Source organism: Sander lucioperca, chromosome 9, assembly GCF_008315115.2.
Source record: "Sander lucioperca isolate FBNREF2018 chromosome 9, SLUC_FBN_1.2, whole genome shotgun sequence".
In the NCBI taxonomy this organism is placed as follows: domain Eukaryota; kingdom Metazoa; phylum Chordata; class Actinopteri; order Perciformes; family Percidae; genus Sander; species Sander lucioperca.
Genome location: NC_050181.1, coordinates 12070819 through 12092261, shown reverse-complemented (window position 1 = coordinate 12092261; position 21443 = coordinate 12070819). Strand labels below are relative to the sequence as shown.

General features: G+C 40.6%; 1 protein-coding gene across 1 annotated transcript; it reads left to right on the top strand.

Moving 5' to 3' along the window:
• Nucleotides 1-36: 36 nt before the first annotated feature.
• Nucleotides 37-12076, top strand: LOC116046092 (solute carrier family 12 member 9-like). The gene is given in 17 exon segments (XM_036004805.1): nt 37-411; nt 902-1036; nt 1491-1628; nt 1983-2234; nt 2663-2671; nt 3350-3465; nt 3663-3669; nt 3973-4069; nt 4419-4576; nt 5985-6012; nt 6014-6059; nt 9257-9381; nt 9498-9686; nt 9773-9945; nt 10380-10526; nt 10649-11270; nt 11272-12076. Coding segments are annotated over 17 exon segments (2775 nt in total). The 5' UTR covers nt 37-203; the 3' UTR covers nt 11597-12076.
• The last annotated feature ends 9367 nt before the right edge of the window (nt 12077-21443 follow it).

The following is a 21443-nucleotide window of genomic DNA, read 5'->3' as shown; positions in this document are numbered from 1 at the left end:
TTTACTTGCAGAAGGTGTACCGGGCTTTAGGGCTAGGTGTGCAGGGGAGGTGCGGAGGTTCATGGCCTACGCCCTACTTGACCAACGTTAGCTAAACGCTGATTCGAATGTTAGCAAAAAGTGATAGAAAAGAGGTTAGGCTTACATTGAGCAAGTGCGGTTTAAACTGTGCTTTCAGCTGACACCAGCGCTAACCTAACACCATGTCAGAAAAGTCTGCTCTTCTACATTACCGACTCGCACCAAGCACCAGCCCGTGGTCGAAAGATGTGTCTAAACACAGCGGGATCAAGGCGGGCAGACACGGTCGACGGACCAGGGACAAGACCGCCCGGGAGCTCGGAGTGGTGTTTGGCGTGGTCATACCAACAGTGCTGTCCATGTTTAGCGTCGTTTTGTTTCTGCGAATTGGTAAGTAGAGGAGGCAAAACAACTTTAATCTTAAATATGGAAAATATTATCCTAAAAAGAACACATTAGAGTCAACAAAAACACAAACGTACATATTATGAATAAAGGCATTTCCGGTTCATTTTGAAACAGGTTTGCGATTAGTCGATGCTAACTAGGATAGCGAGATGAAGCTTTGGAGCTTATCAGCTTCGCAAAAGAGTTAACGTTAATTTATCGAGGCTTTATGTGCACATAAAACCACCTGTTGGTCAAAGAGTGTCAGACTATGCAAGCACTTATATTACAGATGATCTCAACCATCTGTGATAGGCCTAACGTTACTGCATTTGCGCCAATTTATTCCATCTGTTGTGACCATAATGTAGTAATGGAAATAAATCAGTGAAACAATGATCCTGCATTTTACTTTGCAAACAAAAGTAATGGTACAGGCCTGAGGTGAACATTAGACTACATTATCAATAAGATTTCCTCCAACCTCTTGCAGGATTTGTTGTGGGTCAAGCAGGGCTCTACCAGTCCATTGCTATGTTCCTGGTGGCCTACTTTATCATCACAATGACCGTGCTTTCTGTCTGTGCCATCTCCACCAATGGGGCTTTAGATGCTGGAGGTGCCTACTGTATCCTTTACTGCTTAGAGAGACTTATTGTGTTGACAATGTTTAGTTACAGACTGAATATTTGTGTATTGTCTTTACAGTTTTTACCAGCATGTTAATGAAGAAGTGTGACAGCAAATGGTCAAACTTACTACTACTCCTTGGCTGCGGTTTAACTTGGTGTTTAATCAGAATTTCAACACACTGCTTGTGAACACTACACTTATGTTGTAGCTAAAAAGCCTCACTTGGGTGTTTGTCTGTGATTAAGCCTGACTAATGGATTAAGAAAAAAATGTTCTTGGTCTTTATTTCTTCTCATGATTTGCTGTATCCACTGGCACAGGTTCCTTTTCGTTGTAAATCTGACCAGTGGTTGATCTTTAATCATCTTTTATTAAGGTGAGATATTGTGTCCGGTCCTAGTTTACATGTACAAATCTGGAGTCAGAAATCCCTCAGCTTGGATCCCTAGACATGATCAGCCGAGCCCTGGGTCCAGAGTTTGGCGGCAGCATTGGGATCATGTTTTTCTTTGCCAATGTGTGTGGCAGTGCTCTCTATGTTTTGGGTCTGGTTGAGGCTATCATGTCTACCTTTGGCATCCCAGAAGGTAAGGAACATTAGGAGATGGCGGCACCGTGCCTCAGTGGTTAGCACTGTTGCCTCACAGAAAATAGGCACTGCACACCGGTTGCTCTGGTTTCCTCCCACCATAATGACAATCATGCTAGGAACTCCTGCCATTGCCCTTGACGTAGGTACTGGCATTACAACTTGAGGCGGTCCCTGGACGCTGGACTATGACTGCCCACTGCTCCTAATTAGTTAAAGTAAAATGGAGAGGATACATTCCTTGTATGTGTAAAATGTACTTGGCAAATTAAGGATTTATTATTATTACAAGGTGGGACATCTAGGCATGTGAGTGTGTTATATCAATCAACCCTGTTTCTATGTCTTTCAGACGGTGCTGCAGGTCTCCATCAGGTGTTGCCCTCAGGATACTGGTGGTCTCTGCTGTACGGCACTGTCCTGCTCTTCCTGTGTTTTATTGTCTGCTTGGTAAGACTTCATTGTTTTCATTTTACTTTGTGTTTTACTGTGTATTTTAAGTACTATCTTATCTGATATCTAAAAGTGGAAATTCTGGCTATGGTGGTGCTAAAGGAAAATCGACTGAGAACAGTGAATATCCACTAGCAAACTATAACTGGTAGTTTTTTTTTTTTTTTTCCAAGATACCTTGCTTTGGGCCAAATTGACAGTCAAGAGAAAATTGGACTTGACAGTGGTGCTACGGGATGGATGGATGGATAGATAGATGGATAGATAGATAGATAGATAGATAGATAGATAGATAGATAGATATCTATCTAACATAACATTTGTGTGCACACAAAACCATCTGTTGGTCAAAGAGTGTATTACAGGCAGATTGGATAACATAACTGTGTCTTGTGAGTAATGCATCAAATGTGTGTAACAGTCCTTTGGTAAATAATTGTTTCATAATGGCAGCAGGGGCAAAATGATTGTTCTAAAACTGAAAAATAGCAATGTTTTAACCAGGTAGAGGGCAGTGAATGTGCTTGTAAACTTGGCAGAGAGCAGTGAATATGGTTGTGTAAATCATGTAGAGGGGAGACTTTATTCGTTTTATTCTGGAACGATATCTTGCTGCGCGTGTCAACAATAACATCATTGGTCCAAGACGATATAAGCCTCGATTCGCACATTACGGAAAACTTCCTGGAGTACACGACACGCTCCGAAGCTTCGACAACGCACGTAACATCACTAAGGCAGCCTTTTATATGTTAGCTCTGATTTGTTCATTAAGGACTTTGACTACTTAAAGACCTCATTATGCTCATTATCAGGTTCACAATTGTATTTAGAGGTTGTAACAAAATGGCTTTACATGGTTTAATAACCCTGTGTGTTGAGCTCTCTGTTTTAGCTACCGAGTTATGCAGTACCTAGGTAAGGACTACTAGCCAGTCAGAAGCAGAGTATGAGGGCGTGCCACGCTAGCAGCTAGGTGAGCATTATAAGGTGTTACAAAGTGACGCAAAATGAAGCACATTTGTCACGGAACTAAAGGCTGAACTACAATAGAGCTGTTTGTGAACAGTGTTTTCTGTTGGAGATGGTAAGTCCCTTTGGGGTGTACTTTGGACTTTTTCACCTTGTAAACCTATAACATGCACAAAAAAGATATGTAACACAATAAAGGAAAGGGGAAAAAAAGCATAATATGAGCACTTTAAGCAGAAGATAAACTTTTTTTTTAATGTATGATCATTCATACAATTCTCCTGTACCTCCTAGCTAATTACACAGTAGACTACACCACTGGTGCCATGATGAATTTTGCCACAGTGTTCGCTGTGATGTTCAATGGCTGCACTGGGATTATGGCAGGCTCCAACATGTCAGGTAAGATGGTGTTAAAAAAAAACTTCAATCAAATTCGTAAAGGGCAAACAAAGGGCCCTTTTTTTTCTAGCTATGTGAAGGAAGGAAACCATACCAAAACAGGAAGCCCATCATGGTGGGTCTTTCAGAGGCTAGTGTCCTTTGACTAACAGCATATCCAGGCTGCTGATAACGTATTTACCAGTGACAATTGACCACCTGAGAGAAAAACCTAGTAATCATAAACATGGCCACATGATTATGCCTGATATTATTCATGGATAATGCAATACTGAGGGATACAAATGATACAGTTGTATACTTCACACTTGGGGAGAAAGCTACATTTCTCAGAAACATTTGCAGAGGAGCCTTCTACCAACCAATTATTGCAGGTCTTGAAATGCAGACTTTGGTAGATCCAGCTCCTGATCTTTGACACAATACATGTACGCATTTGGGAAAGGGTGAACTTTGACAATTTTTTTTTATAAGGTGTTTAATCATTTTGGTTTTGTTTAAGAGGCAACTTTTGTCAAGCTATTCCATCCCAAGAGGAACGCTTGCAGCTGTTCTTACAACTTTCATCACATACAATCTGCTTAGTCTGCTGGTTGCGTTATCCTGTGACCGGTTAGACAAACACACCAACACACACATACAGACACAGTCAAACAAAGTAGTCCTTGTACAAATACCCTGAAATATAATAAACAAGTTTTTATTCAATCTATAGATAAATTCCCCAAATGCTGCTGTGCATTTCAATATTTAACAATTTTTTTTCAAAAGTAGCTTTTGCATATTTTTGCTCTTTTTCAGAGATGGAATATATCAGCTGTAGTTTGAGATTTTACTTGGATATGTTCTGTTTGTATACATTACAAGGGATTTAAATGTGGTTTTATTAACACATTAAATCTAGTCTATGTAATTATGTTTTGACTCATTTCATATTTGGAATTTTATCCATTATCCTTAGCCACCTTCTCCAAAAAGACTACAGTTTCCTGGGAGACATCAATATATGGAAGCCCCTGGTGACAATTGGGGTTTACTCCTCCACCTTGTCTGCTGCCATGAGTAACCTGATAGGAGCCTCCAGAGTCCTGTATGCGCTGTCCAAAGACAACCTGTTTGGTAAGATTTTTGAACATGTGTCCTATTGCCCAATGTTTGCAATTAGTTTTGCCTGTTGTCCCCAACATTAGAAAATTACATACCAAATTATTGTTTTATTGGTGGAATGGGGTTTTAACTGATGTGGCATATGATCATTTTTGGACATATAAGGATTTAAGTACTAATCTAGCTTGTTTAGGTTATGATCAGGGCTAAAAAGTTGATCCAGGCTATATGAAAGCATATCCAACTCTAGCTGGTCTTCCATAAAGCTGAGTCAACATTTCAATAATCAGCCATCTGTTGAAAGAAGCCTCCCATCTCAAATGTGAGAAATTGACACTTGTTATCAATTTCATCATTTCTCGTGTTTCAAGTGGAGGCATGTTAATTTGGAAAGCATCGTTTGACAACAGATGGCTTGCTGTGATTTTCTTAGAAAAAAAAAATCCTCATTGGCTTCAGGACTGCAGGATGACTCATTTGTTTATCTGATTTATGACCATGAGCAATGACCAGTGTTGGGAGTAACGCGTTACAAAAGTAACGCAATTACAGTAATGTATTCCTTTTTACTGTAACGCAGTAATAGAACGCATTACTAACAACAATTTAGTAATATTATACCCCTCACAATCTCAGTAATGCGAGTTACAACGCATTTTAACCCAACATTTAGTAGTGTTTTTTTTTTTTATTCACCAACAACGCAAAACATTTCAGCACAGAAAAAAGTCTGCGAGTGTTATTTCCTGTTGCTGGAATCTGGTGGTTGAAATGACTGCAGAGACAGATACATTTGCGAGATGGACATTATTTTTAGGAGTTTTTTACGCTGCGTTAACCCAGCAGGTAACGGTACGTCAGAGTGGACAGCTGTGTGTCCGAGCAGCTTACAGATATAAACATGTCGGGAATGAATGTTTAGGCTTGCTACATGTAAATACTAGCATTACATTTTATCAGAGGTGGAAAGTATAACTATACCGTATAGTACTTCAATACAATTGTAAGGTAGGCTACCTTTTAATTGAGTACTTTCATTTTCTACTACTTTTATAGGCTACTTCTAGAGTCAAGTAGGCTATTGTACATTTTACTTCACTCTTTATTTTAAAGCTTTAATTATTTTGCAGATTCAGATTAATAATATAAAATATGAATAAATGATGCTGTATTAAAGTGGATAAAGATGAGACTTTGTTGATCCCATGGTGAAATTCACAAGCTACCTGCCAAGTCATAGCCTACTTCTGCTGTTATTTTGGTAAAAGTAGCGTAAAGCAATTCAGACAGAGTAATGTAATATAACTAATTACTCCAAATGACAGTAACTAGTAATCTTTAATGTATTACATTTTGGAAGTAACTTGCCCAACACTGGCAATGACTAAGTGGCTTTTATTAATGTTTTAAATCTCTACAGGTGGTGTCCTGGCTCTGGCGAGTAAAACGTGGGAACCCCTGGGCTGCTGTGCTGGTGTCCTGGTTGCTTATACAGGTAGGCTAATACACTGTATGCAAGGTGCGATGACAGTTTTCCTCTGTTTAAAAAGTTTGGAGTGGCTCTGCTTGAGCTCTACTAAAGCTCACTTCTCTTGGCCTTAAAGGACAGTTCCGGCGCAAAATGAACCTAGTGGTTCCAAGTCCACCGTTCTCTGAGATATGTTTTCATGCTAATCGAATGTGTCTGTAACAAGGCTCAAAATAGCACCACACTTCAACGGGAGAACTTTGTAAGTGTACAGACAGTTTATTAAAGGTCCCATGACATGGTGCTCTTTGGATGCTTTTATATAGGCCTTAGTTTTCCCCTAATACTGTATCTGAAGTCTCTTTCCCGAAATTCAGCCTTGGTGCAGAATTACAGCCACTAGAGCCAGTCCCACAATGAGCTTTCCTTAGGATGTGCCATTTCTGTGTCTGTAACTATTGAGGAGGAGAGAGGGGGGGGGCAAGGTGGAGAGTGGGGGTGTGGTTTGCTCGTTTGAAAGCCATGATGTCTCTCTCTTTCTCATGGGTGGGCCAAATTCTCTGGGCGGGCAAAGCAGAGAAAGGGGAGGTAATCTTGCTCCTTATGAGCTCATAAGGAGAAGATTCCAGATCGGCCCATCTGAGCTTTCATTTTCTCAAAGGCGGAGCAGGATACCCAGGGCTCGGTTTACACCTATCGCCATTTCGCCATTCATAGGCAGGCTGGGGGAACGCATATTAATGTTAAACATTAATATGAGGTTAAAAAACCTCAAAGTGAAATTTTCATGCCATGGGACCTTTAAAAAGATAGATTATGAAGACAGTATCGTTCATGTTTACATGCGGAAGCCATCTTTGAAAAGTCATGAGCAGTCGAACTACGAACGCCATGCAACCAGAAACCATGCTATGTAACATAGCTCAAACTCAGCGTTTGTGGTTTCCCAAGATGTGTGGTGCTATTTTAAGCCTTGTTAGTGGTGTAGAAATAGCATTTTCCCTCTGCCCTGACTACTAGCGTTAAGCTAATCACCGGTTTGCGGTAGCTTGTTTCAAGCTACAGACACATTCAATTAGCATGAAAACATGCCCCAGAGAACGGTCGACTCGGTACACATATGTTATTAACCCCTAGGTTCATTTTGCGCCGGAATTGTCCTTTAACCCCTTGCTGTTCATATTGCTCTTTTGCATGTTAGATTATTGACCTAGTTTACAAATTTGACCTGTGAAATTACTTGTTAGCTGTTTTTGTTGTTTTTACCATTACGGCTATGAATAAACCGTTATTAATAGCTAAAGTTGAACAGAAGATGACGATAATAAAAAAAACTAATTTACACCATAATTGTTTGTCTTTAATTGTGGTTTCCATTTTGCTTTCTGCTTATAATGTGTAAAAGTAACAGTCAGGGCTCAAGAGTGCAACCAATTTGGTCGCATATGCGACTATGTTTTTTCCTAGGTCGCACCGGTGCACCTAACGTCCTCGCATCCGCTGCCTCTCCACTAACGACGCAATGTCGTTTATATCGATATGGTTTAATGTTGCGTTACGTGACCCATTTCTTCTGTAAAGCCGTGCCTGTGTTTGGATCTCTCTCCGCGCAGCCCCGCCCCAATTCACTCACACACGGCCCACCTGCAACATGCAGACAGACACAGCGCCGCCGGTCCACACTGCTGACATTTGCCTACAGTTTTAATTGTTAACACAGCTGTATATTAAGTATGAGAGGGAAACCTGTATTTGTACCAGTGTTTACGCTGGTAACTCTCTGTTATTGCGGCCGCCACGACGAAAAACACAGAAGAAGTTATTGAATGGAACTAACTTAAGTTCGTTGAGTAGCGTGTGAGACGGAGCCTGCTGGACATGGGCGAGAGATGTGACCCATGGCCACATTATCATAGTTCATAAAAATGCAGCGCAGCCAGGGACGATACAGACATTTCATACACAAGACGTGTGTAACGCCGCTGACCCGCCAAAGTGCATTCGACCCGTGCTGGACCCATTCATAATGAGTCAGCCATCACTCTGTGAGTAGCATACCTTCAGTCCATCGTACTCCCCCTCTCTCCCTATATGAGCTACTGGGCTATCCGGGTCTCTTACTGTTGTTGAAAACAAGTGAAGGAGCTTTCTCAGACATATATTTTTTTAAATATATCCCAGGCTATTTATTTCAGATAATTTACATGTGTTGCAGCTGTATATTTTCAAATTGGGCAGGAAACCCTGTCTTTGCATTTTATTTTAATCACATCTTTTTTAATAAAAGAGATTGTGAAAAGTGGCTTTGACCTAAAACTGAACATTTAGCCCACTGTGTAAAAATATATATATTAGAGACAGAGATATATATTGTGTATCGCCATTCAGCCGAAAAATACAGAGATATGATTTTTAGTCCTGGACTAGTGGAAGATCTGATGAGAATCAGGAGAATTTTGATGCTAGGGAGTGTGGCAAGCTGGTTTAGCCAAGGCCAAAGGGGAAGAAGGCCAAATTACAGGTGTTGACCATCTGAGGGGCATTTGACAGCAAGGGGGGACCTGCTATAAGACTTTGAGTACAGTATAATTGTGCTTCAAATAAAAAAAAAAAAAAGATGTACCAACTCCTTATTGGATAACTCCTTATAATGGATAACTGTAAGATTTGGATCAACTGGTCTTTCACGGACCACTCCGCGATGCAAAACATTTTGTGCTCAGCTTCTGATTGGCTGAACATTTGTCAAATGAAGAGCATTAAAAGCTTAAAAGGTTTTGCCAGGGAGGCAGAGCAGGGTACTGTCATGTTACACTAGTAAGTGAATTCCTCATTTCACAACCATGCCACTTAGCATCAGCATATTAACTATATAGCAAGGTTTGTTACACTATTCTTAGTCATGGGCATGAATAATATAGCTGTAATTTAAACCAGTTAAGCTGTTTATCAGTGTGGCCATAATGGGGTCAAGGGACATCCAGAGGTCTGAAGCTACTCATGTAGATAGATATGGGGAGTTGTGTTTGTATATTGTTCTCAGCAACACTGAATGAATGTGTGTGTGTCAAGCTTGCACACTTGTATTGCTAGAATTATTACATATGTTAATGATCAATGTTACAATGTTAAAACTTGAATGATATTTAAGCAGCACAAGATACAAAAATATTGATTAGATATTAGATGTAAGCCAAATTAATTTTCTTTATTTTTCCCACTAGGTGGTGCTGTTTGCTGGTAAATTGAACACCATTGCTGGTATTGTAACTATCTTCTTCTTGTTGGTCTATGCTGCTGTGAACCTGGCCTGTTTGGCTCTTGAATGGGCTTCTGCACCAAACTTCAGGTACTGTGCAGGATATTGGCATGCTTTCTGTTTTGGAATTTATTTGCACAATCCTGGTTGAAAAGGTCTTTTCATTTTATTTATTTTTTCATTGTCTTTTTTGTTTTTGAATTTAGACCCTCATTCCGTTGTTTTACATGGCATACCTGCACTCTGGGCATTCTTGGCTGCCTGGTCATGATGTTCCTGATCAATGCCATTTATGCATTTGCCAGCATAGCCTTTATGTTACTGCTATTGATGCTTATCCACTACCTCGGCCCCATCAGCAACTGGGGCTACATAAGCCAGGCTCTCATCTACCACCAGGTGTCACAAAGAAGGCCATCTCTCTCACTAATGCAACAATAAGAAGCAAGTTTGTATGAGTTACTACATCATCTTTATTCACTCGGGTGCACAAGTACCTGTTGATGTTGGATGGGCGTAAGGACCATGTGAAGTTCTGGAGGTCCCAGCTGATGGTGGCAAACCCTCACAGCTGTACAGGTCTAATGACTTTTATCAATGACCTGAAGAAGAGTGGCCTCTATGTACTGGGACATGTAAAACTGGGTTCACTGGGTAAAGTGTGTGTGTGTGTGTGTGTGTGTTTAGTATTGAAAACTCAGCTATTGAAGGCTTTAAAGGTGGCTTGATTAAATGTTACTAGCTGAAGCCTTTGTCGTTAAAAGCTATAAGAAACAGCAGCCATGGTAAACTTGAATTCATATCGGTTGCAATGAATTTTAATGTCGACAACAAGTTTTCACGGTGAGGGGAAAAAGTGTCAAAATGGACATACACTTCCTTACCCCCTCCTGCAGTCTAAGCCACAACTTAGTGTGCTCCCATCAGTCATACTTTTACCAAAATACATCCAGATACACTGCAGCCGTATGTTGCAGAGAGTTGCTTATGTTGGTAACTCACAACAAACTAACACATGCTGCCGTTGAAGGAATGAGATGGTTCTGTTCTCACAGATTTTACATTAGTCTTTGTGTGTGATTCTGCAGATGGGTTGCCCTCTGATCCTCTGCAGAGCCATTATGACTCCTGGCTGTCTCTAGTGGACCATCTAAACATCAAGGCATTTGTCAACCTTACCCTGGCAGACTCTGTCCGACACAGAGTTCAGAACCTGCTTTTCGTCACAGGCTTTGGTAGCCAAGTTTACATTGCTGCTGTATAATGATGTTGATTTTCCATCATTGAACGTTTTACTTAAAAAAACTGTTCAGTTCTTATCCAAAACCACAGATTTGAAACATCTGTTTGCATCTAGGTGGAATGAGACCAAACACCCTTGTCTTGGGTTTCTATGATGACTGCACCCCTCAAGACCATCTCCAAGGTAAAATTCTTCTGTCTTCAGGCTGTTGCTTGGATACAGAAACTCCATCCATAGACCCCCGAGAGCAATGGTCCCCCTTCTTCCATAATGTGCGGGATGCTGAGGAACTCAAAGACCTTCAGGAAGAGGAATATGTGTCAGTGATCGCTGACGCTGTAAAAATGGGGAAGAATGTGACACTGGCTCGTTACTTCAACCAGTTCAACCGGGAGAAGGTCATGGGCTCAGGAAGAAAGATTGGGGGTAACCGAAGCATGACGGGGCAATTCATTGACGTGTGGCTTCTGAATCTGCTTCGACCAGACGGCTGCGGCTATGTCGACATTTGCTCATTGTTCCTGCTGCAGTTGGCCAGCGTGCTTAAAGAGACCCGTGCCTGGAGCCAGGCAAGACTCCGCCTCTTCCTGTGTGTGGAGGCTGGTTGCAGTCTGAAAGAAGAGGAGGAGGAGAAGAAGCTCCGGATGATGCTAAAGGAGCTAAGGATTTCAGCTCAGGTGCAGATTGTGGCATGGGACCCGGTGGTGGCGGCACTGCACAGGCAGAGACAAGGAGGAAGAGAGAGGGAATCTGGTAGAGTCTGCACAGAATGAGGAAAGGAGGGACAGACCAGAGGATGAGAAAGCTGAAAAGGAAGATGATATCCAAACATTTCCCAATAATGTTCCTCAGCTGACAGATGAGTATATCTGTGCTGTCAACGATCTGATTCGCAGACACGGTGCCCCTCAGCCTGCTGTCCGATTCCTGTATTTACCCCGGCCACCAGCAGACACAAGCCATTACCATGCCTACCTCCACCAGGTGGCTGTGTTGAGTTGGGACCTGGGCCCAACATTGCTCATTCACGGGGTCACTCCCGTGGTCACTACTGACCTCTAAAATTTTATATTATTATTATAATTTAATCTTATTCCATCAAAATCCCTGATCTGATTTTGTTTGTCCATGAGACTGTGTCTCTTGCCACCACTTTATTCACCTGATATTTAAGCTATGAACTACAACATCAGACCTGACACTGACAACACAACAAACCCATTTTATACTGAGTCACACCCAAATTTTTTTTGCGTTTATACAATTTTTCCCCTTATATTATTAAGACACTTGGGGAAAATGGATTTGATAACCTCAAGTTTACTTCTGGAAATGCTATAGTGGCATAGAAATGTAAAATTTTGCACATTTTGTGGGGTGAAAGGAAGAAAGGACATAGTTAAAATCAGAAAGAAGTATAGTAGGCCCATGCTATGGCCCATGCATTTGTTAAAATACTGTTAACCACATGCTCTTGATATTGTCAACTTTGACTTTTTGTACATGTTATAGAAAAATTAATTAAACAAATTCTTGTATTACTTTTTTGACTTTGAATTGATAAAGAGACGTGCTGCTAGGATATACGGTTTATAAAGATGTTCTTAAAGCTTTTTATTCAATTTGGTGTAGAGAACCATTGAGATACACCATTGAGTCTTGGCTGTTGTATGCCTGCAGAGGGCGATATATACCCAGTATTATGGCTGCTGATGTGCTGTACCAAGTCTGCCTTCACTAGGCTGTTGGTGTACTGTTGTAATAGTGCTTATGCCAGTTATTAATATGCATCTGTACTTTGAACACATGTAGGCTAATCTGTTCAGTCACAGGTTTTCTTTATCTCAAACTAGCAGCCTCACAATCTGACTCAGCACAGACCAGTACTGGTTGACCTGTTGCTGACTGGCTCCTGTGCTGGACTGAACGATATTTCAGTCTCAGAATTTACCTGTTTGCAAGATGGTGTTTGTGTGTCATAGATGGCACAAAGTTATTTAAAACAACAATTTATTCTAAGTATGTGTGGCTGCTTCTTGGTACCTCCCCAAAAGAGCAAAAAATATCCGATCGACTATAACCAAAATATCTGCATATCATAGTCTATGTCGACGATGTTTCATTTATGGGCTTGTTCTGGTGCCACCGGAGTTTCCTCCGGATGTACCTCATTTTCAGCCAGATGTTCCTCACCTTCCGCTTCCTTTGTGTTGGCAATCTAAACTCCGGTCGATTTATGAAGACTATGGTTAACTCCTCAGATCTCTGCAGGGTAAATCCAGACAGCTAGACTATCTGTCGAATCTAAGTTTTCTCTTGCATGACTAAAACAACTTTTGAACGTAAACATGTTCCACTAAAAGAAGTTCCTTCCCGAGGCTATTTTGCAGAGGCACCGTTGCTCCATCTGGCACTTAGCGCCGCCCAAGACGATTGTGATTGGTTCTAAAAAATACCAATAAACGAGCGCGTTTTTCTCCTATCCCCGAATGTTATGTGGACTAGCCAGTCCCTCCTCCGCAGCCTGTGGAGATAGGTCTGGCCTATACTGGTCCGATACTAATAACTCCTGGCCCCCCGGCCGCTGCCTCCCCCCCTCTCTCCTGCCTCAATCACTCGCTTGCACTCGTCACCTAGTGCTGATTGGCTGGAATAGTGTTGTGTGGCTCATGCGCTCTTTTCTGTTTCTTTTGCATTTACAAAGCCAGGGCTGTATAGGAACACTGGATTCTTTTTTCAGTGCCCACAGAAAATAGAACTAGATGACCATGTGGAGATATTTGCTGAAAAGTGTAGTAAATTAACATCACTTACTGTAGCTTCAATACACAGACTGCTTTCCCATAATGCATAAAGAATTATGAGCCGGGCGCCCGGATAACAAAGTTGGTAGAGCGGGCTCCCATATATAGACTCCACGATGCAGCAGGCCCGGGTTCGACTCCGACCTGCGGCCCTTTACTGCATGTCATTCCCCTCCTCTCTCTCCCCTTTCATGTCTTCAGCTGTCCTACCAAAATAAAGGCCAAAAATGCCCCCCAAAAAAAGATAGAGCCCATGGACATTTTGACTGAGCACACAAATTAAATGAATAATAAAATTCCCAATGGCCCAACGCTTAGGGAGTTTAGAGGACATTGGGAGTAGGCCAGTAAGTGGTGTGGACCGACATGCACAATCCAAATGGGTAATTTAAAATTACCGTGAAGGGGATATCTTGATTTACATCCCTAATATTTCCACCTTTGAGTTCTGTAGAGAACACATTAAGTTTACATGCAGTTATGTTATCCAAATAATCTGCTTTGTCATTTGACAAATGAAGCAACCTCTCTTATGGGCTGTTGCATTATTAGAGTATTAGTTATAATTCAATGAAAACTACCTAACGACGCAGTATATAATTTGGCATAGGAAGTGTGTGGTGGGCGACGGCAAGGCTGTACCTGCTGATGGAAAGCTGACGCCATCTGTGGCATACGTCACGTTCGGTTAGAGAAAATTCCATGAGTTTGCACATAGGAGTATTGACACCCGCCTACACATCACTGACAACCTGCATGTGGGAGGGAGTGTGTTCACAGATGGAGGCAGATGGGGCTCCAGACAGTACTATAAAGGGATACCATGTTAACAGTCAAGCAGGAAACATGGGCATTTAAGATATAATGGACAGTATCCATTCTGTCATCTACACATTTTTAAAGACAAGCTTTTTGGAAATCACAAAGAATGAATAGTGCACCTGTAGATGCATCTGAACTATCAGCGGTTTTTGGTGTCAGATGGAGGGACAGAATCACTTCCGACCACTGATTGACTTTTAAAAAAAAAGTTTCTGACGTAGGAAATCGTAATGAACTGTGAATAATATCACATTGGCCCTCTCTTGTTTTGTGAGAGAGGGATCAGATACTTGCTAAATGCAGGGTTTGTTAGAACCCCTTAACAAAACCAAATATTTTTGTTTAAAATTAAATGGACAATAGAAAGTGTTGGGTATAAATGGATGATGCATCAGTTTTGATGTAAGGCAGACTTTCAATGATTTTGGAGAACAAAGGTGGAAAAACATCCTAGCCTACAGCATCTACCTGAGATAGTAGTTCAGTTAATAGGTGATTCCCATATGCCCAAGACATTAATTTCCCCTTCAGTACCAATTTGACGGTGCGGAAACGACTGGTGCTTAATACAGTTATATAATACCGTCTATTCATCTCTTTTTATCAAACTGTTGAGGACTAAGTGATCAAAGGTCCTTCATTCAAAACCACCCTTGTTTTTGTTTAGCATGGTGGATGACATTAATTTATCTTACCTATTTCATTCAAAAGTGCACTGACATGGCATACATGTTTAATCATCATTGGAAGAGGAGCTGAACAAGTGCAGTTTGAGGTGTGAAGTGGTGCTTGTAGCCTGCTGACTAATATATCCGACTACCATGTTGGGAGTGGGATCCCGTCAGGTTCTAGAAGTGGACAGAATTCTGTTATAAAGCAACCACTGATCAATAGGAGGAATTATTCATAAAAAGGGCATGTACATCCTGTCATCTGCCTCCCAGGATCTTTCAACCATATGTGAATTGGGGTCATGCAGGAAATGTAACCTTTTGAGAAGCTGTTCAGAATCCCAAAATTAGTAACAAATGGAATCCCTATCAAACTAACATGACCAAAAAATAGTATCAAAACATCCCTCTGATTTGGAGGAATAATAAAACACTGCTCTGAACTGCTGACCTTCGGATCATTCAGCACACATTGGCAGATAAAATCTCTCTTAATCTGTGCTGTACTTAATCTGTAGCCCTTCAAATCACTTGAGAAAAATGCCTTTTATTATGAAGATGTGATTTTATTGGCATGCCTAGGTTGGGCATTTGACCAAACCAACTATCATGGCATCATCATAGACTATGGAGGAGACTGTCTTAATTTAAAGCTTCTCTAATCACTATTAGATTTAGCCAGTCAATACTTTCCCATACAACGGCAGCGCCTCGGTAGTTAATTTAACACCCCCTAGTCTCGCATTGCCAGGCCTACCTCCACAGCGCTGCGGAATAGGGTCTGGCTAGTTCACACAGCATTCCTGGATAGGAGAAAAACGCGCTCTAGTTTATTGACATTTCTTTAAACCAATCACAATCATCTTGGGTGGCGCTAAGCGCCGGACACAGGTATGGTGCCTCTGCAAAATAGACTCAGGAAGGAACTTGTTTTGGTGGAACATGTGTGCGTAGTGAGGCAAGCTCTGGAATTAAAATGGCTGTCGAGTGTGTGATAAGAATTTTACTAAAAAAAAAGATAAATATAATTTGATTGTCAGTTCTAGCTCGGAGGATGTTTCCCGAATCGACCTGTTAGTGAGGGAACCAGAGTTTAGAATGCCAACACAAAGAAAGCGGAAGGTGAGTGACATCCGGACGAAAATGAAGGATATCCTGCCGAACATTTGGTGGCACCTCCGGTGGCACCGGAACAATCCAGTAAATGAAACATCGTCGATATAGACTAAACACCCCCTTATGTTTGTCATAGTGTTGATGCTGAAAACTACTGCTCCAATTTTAAGATATTAAGGCTTAAAATGTGTTTTGGAAAATGTTTGCCCAATTGAAAGGTGTCTCAATTTGGATTTTCTGGCACCTTTTCTGATGAAACATTGGCAAGCAGTAAACCTAATGCCAGGCTTCATACTTTCACTATCAGATGTCACCTGGTTTAGTTTGGCATGAAAAATAACCTGGCTACTGCAATATATCATTGGCAGTTCAGTCGGGTTTGGTGGCGGTGGGCAACAAAGTTCCTTCTGACGAAGAGACGAGGCCATCTGCGGGATACGTCACGTTTGTGGCAGAATTCATGAGTTTTCATATTGGTGTGCTGACACCCGCCTACATGTCACTGACAAACTTGCATGTGGGAGGTAGTGTGTTCACAGACTGAAGCAGTCTGGGCTCAAAGTGCCATAAAGTGATACGTTCATAGGCATGCATCTCCACAGCCATAGGTGTCTGTTTGAGGGTGATCCCTCCATAACCACTAGATGAAGGAACTGAATCACTTCCGACTGAATGGCTGTGGGATGGAGAGTTGCTGATGTGTGAAAAGCATAAAAAGCTGTCTGTGGACTTTTATTAGGCTGGCACTCGTGTTAAGTAATACAAAACAGTATTGTCAGTTATTTAAATGGAGGATGCATTAGTGCCCACTTGACAGAGCGGGCACTACTGCAAGTGCTTTATCTTCAATAATATAGACAATGTGTCTAAAAAATTCTAAATGGAAGGTAACTGTATTGGCATGCATTAGCTGCTCTGGTGGACTATATTAAATAGACAATGACTTATCGCATATAAAGAATTAGTTTTTCATCCTGGCATATTGTTGCTTTACCTTATGTTGGGTCACTTTTGTTGTAAGGGATATGGGAACACAGACACCTGAGATGCACTTTATGATCGTCATGAACACAAATATAAATCGTTTTTAATCCAAGAATAGGAGTAGGTGGAGAAACATTTTCATAGTTCTTTTTTGGTTTTCAGGCTGACACCATCTAACGTAAAGCATCTACCTACCAAAAAAAATAGCAAAAAAAAAAACACTGATTTAGCAAAAATGCTAAGTACCTCACTACCAGTATGGTGACCCACTATCAAAAATGGACCATTATGGAAACTAAGTGGAGAGAAGAACGTTTGTGTGTGACTCAAACTTATTTAGTTTCTGTTCTGCTTTTACAGTCACGAGTGATGTACCTATGGTACATATGTTCCATATAATTGATGTTTTCTGTGGGATGCTCAGGGAGAGAGATGTGTTTGAGTCACATAGTCATGATGTGCCATTATTGTATTTCTTTCTCTGGCAGCAGTCCATCCCATATTGCTTCTTGTATCTGTAGCCTGATGTGAAAAGTATCCCACATCATCTGGCAGCAATCTCGGATGTAGTTCAAACTGCTGTTACTGTGAAAAGAGCACCACTTCATGTGCGAGTGGGAGGAAGACTGCAGACTTTGTTTATTCTGTGGGAGTGTACGCTTCTTCCTCCTACTGCATGCACAACCTCCATATATCAGGTTATTTGCAGACTAATGATAGATTAAAGCCCAAAATAGACTTTAGGTATATGAATTTGTATGCCAGTTTTGTGGTATTCTGTCTGGGAAAACAAATGTGCCTTGCCTCTGCTTGCGTCCTCTTACTGTGTTATAGTACAATAAGCCCCTGGGTGTCACATTTCAGAAAAACCTACTCATAGGTGTCTGGTCTTTTGGATGAAAGAGAAGATTTAAATGTTTTAAAAATATATAAGTAATGTAAGTGAGTGAAAATGTTTTGGACGTTTTTAAAAACAACAGATTTCAATTAAATTCGGCAAAAACATAGTTAATGTTTGAAGACTTTACAGATAATTTGGCACAATAGTGACCCCCACATGACTCCCAGGGTCATTACCCTCCACATGCTCATCTACAGAGCATTAATTTTAGAGCTTGAGGTTCTCTCTAGCAAGACACCAACCTTGCTGGCCTCAATGCTGTTTGAGTGGTACTAGCAGTTATAACTGATGATCATACTGTATATTGTAGCTGTTTCACTCCACCCCCTCATACCGGGGATGCCCTTCTTTTTTATAGAGGCCTGCTGAGCTGATTTGCGTCACTGACACACTTTTACTTTCATCAAACAAGGGAAACATTATGTTTCATTGTGATGTCTCATGTTTTTGAGCCAACAATGGTTTTCATGGATATTATGAATCCTATTCCAGGGACATATTTAGGATGTCTGCGTCACTGACTGCGTAAGGGTGGATTAGCTGAAGTGACATGACGCTTGTCTCCAGTGGCACTCAAAACATTTCCATTTCATGTTAAATTGATGGAATCTTTTTACATGCTGAAAGCCAATTTTAATTCAGGCTTTGCTAGTACATGAATAAAATGACTCCATCCAGAGGTCATGTTTCAAAGTACTGACAATGATTTTCCATTTGTTTTGATTTTGTGCTGTTTGTTACAGTATGGCTCACTTCAGTCTGATGGTGTGTCTGAAAAACATCAAAATGAGGCACTGAATATATCCCCTTACTTTAGTAGCAGTATATACAGTCATGTGAAGAAATTAGGACACCCATGCTAAAGTTGACTAAAAAGAGGAATAAAAAAATCTTCTTTTGGAAATTGATCGTAATGCCTTAATTTAAAAAATGAGGAAAAATCCAACCTTTAAGGACACCAATTTTGTTTGTGAATGAATAATGTATGGTAAATAAATAAATGTTCTTCCTTAAAATACAGGGGGGAATAAGTAAGTACACCCCTATGTTAAATTCCCATAGAGGCAGGCAGGCATTTTTATTTTTAAAGGCCAGTTATTTCATGGATCCAGGATACTATGCATCCTGATAAAGTTCTCTTGGCCTTTGGAATTAAAATAGACCCACATCATCACATACCCTTCACCATACCTAGACATTGGCATGGTTTTATTTCATTTAGCCTAATAGCTGGTTTGATTTGCATTGAGAGATGATTTTATGGAAAGTACCCCATGCCAATATCTAGGTATGGTGAACGGTATGTGATGATGTGGGTCTATTTTAATTCCAAAGGCCAAGGGAACTTTATCAGGATGCTCAGTATCATGGATCCATGAAATAACTGGCCTTTAAAAATAAAAATCTGTCTGCCTCTATGGGAATTTAACATATGGGTGTGCTTACTTATGCCCCCTGTATTTTAAGGAAGAACATTTATTTATTTATGATACATTATTCATTCACAATGAAAATTGGTGTCCTTAAAGATTGGATTTTTCCTCATTTTTTTAATTAAGGCATTAAGATCAATTTGCAAAAGATTCTTTTTAGTCAACTTTAGCATGGGTGTCCTAATTTTTTCACATGACTGTATGTATTAGAAGGCAATCCTTCCAGTGGCTTTACATCTGTCTATACAGCTATCTCTCTATACATCTTTCTATACATCCATATCTGTATATCCATCTATTCGTTTTACATGAATGTGTGTGACTGAGGTATGGGAGTCTAAACGTGCATCCTACTTGGTTTTGGGGCTGCACATGCTACAAACTTCTCACCTTTTCTTTTTGCATTGGCTCAGCCTGACACAGAGCACAAGGCAACAAGTACCAGTCAAGACTGGCTAGTTCTTTCTGCCATCTGGTGCTGGTCTGTTCCTTATCTAGAGACTTGTTTTTTCGTTCAAGTATAGATCACACTACACACTCTGTTCCATCTGTCGGCTGGATACCAATCAAGACAACAACCATTTTGATTGGCTTATTTGTTTTGTTTGTTTCAGCGGTTAATAATCACAGTATTTTAAATGATAAAATGGCAAAAACTATTGCATATTTATTATGCAGTATGTTCCTTAATTAGACTTAATTGACCGCCCCAACCAGACAAATCACATATGTTCAAATTTGAGAACTTTCTTTGTAGCTTGTGTCCAGTTAATTCATTATACTGTGAGAGATATGCAAATTTCACACTAGATATGTCGGCATTACAATGAGTCTCAACATGCGTCTTGAGTGATCACTTGTGATTTAATTTCACTTCCCCATTCTATATGCAAATAAAAACGTACATCATTACTATTTGCATAAACAAAATACATATTTAATGGAGAAAAAAAACGTTTTTGTTATTGTGTGTGTGTATAAATTTCAGCTGTTACTCTCACATAAACCATACATAACAGAAACGTGCAATGTGACTAATGAAAAAGGGCTGCCTTACAGTCTTTGTGTGGAAAAGTGGTTTGCATGTGCCTCCCTGTACCTCTGTCGGTTTCCTTCAGGTGCTCCTGTTTCCTCACACAGTCCAGGAAAGCAGACATGTAGCAAACAGAGGACAGCAAGACATATCACAATACAGGTATAAACACAACCACAATGATAAATTGTCAAATTTATTAAAATGTCAAAATCATTAAGTCCATCATGCATTGTTACTGTAGAGGTAATTGGTGTGATGAGTGCTGGCATAGGTCATTAAACCTTTGGTGACAATGCTAGGTTATAAATTTACCACTGGCAGGTGGTATGATCAGCAGCTAACACGAGTCCAAACTCAGCCACTAGAGGGACAGTTGGCTGACTCCTCAGAAAAAAACAGACTTCAAAACCATCCCAAACATTCAGTTGAGATAATATAATTGTTGTCATTGGACAAAAGCATGTTATGTATGTGCGGTCTTCGTTTTGGCATTGCCCAATTACTATGCGAGAACTGATGAAAATGTGCTAATATAGAGCTTATATTTTTAATTAAATATTATATTTGTCTTTTCTATACGTCTATTTATATTGTGTCCTGGCATGGGGCAGAACAAAGCTCTGCAGCATATTAATGCTCGGGTAGTAAAGCCAAATAAGAATTAAATAACAAAATGTGTTTTTGTTATGTATACTTACCACAAAAATACATTCGCAATGCAACAGCAAAAACAACGCTGCAAAAACATCACTACATTGCAGTGTTTTTTTTATGTAAGGATGACTATAAATTAGATAACAGCCACTATCAAAGATATCTGGTGTTATATCACCGTTTTTAGACATGCACGTTTTTTTTAATGCTATACACGAATGATATGCGCACCAAAAAGTCCACACGCGAACACACACACACTTGTATAACCGTTTAGGTAACAGTCGCCCGCAGTGAGCCAACCATCGGCACCGATTCATTCACCGGCAGCTGCATAGTAGTGGTTTGCTTTTGCCTCTGACACGAGGGTGGTAGCCGTGGGTTTCCACGTGAAAGCGGTGACATCCTTATGTAAAAATAATGACAGCACTGGAGACCAGTAGCAGTGCGGAGCAGCAGTCACGTATCCGCCCTCGTGGGGGCGGGCA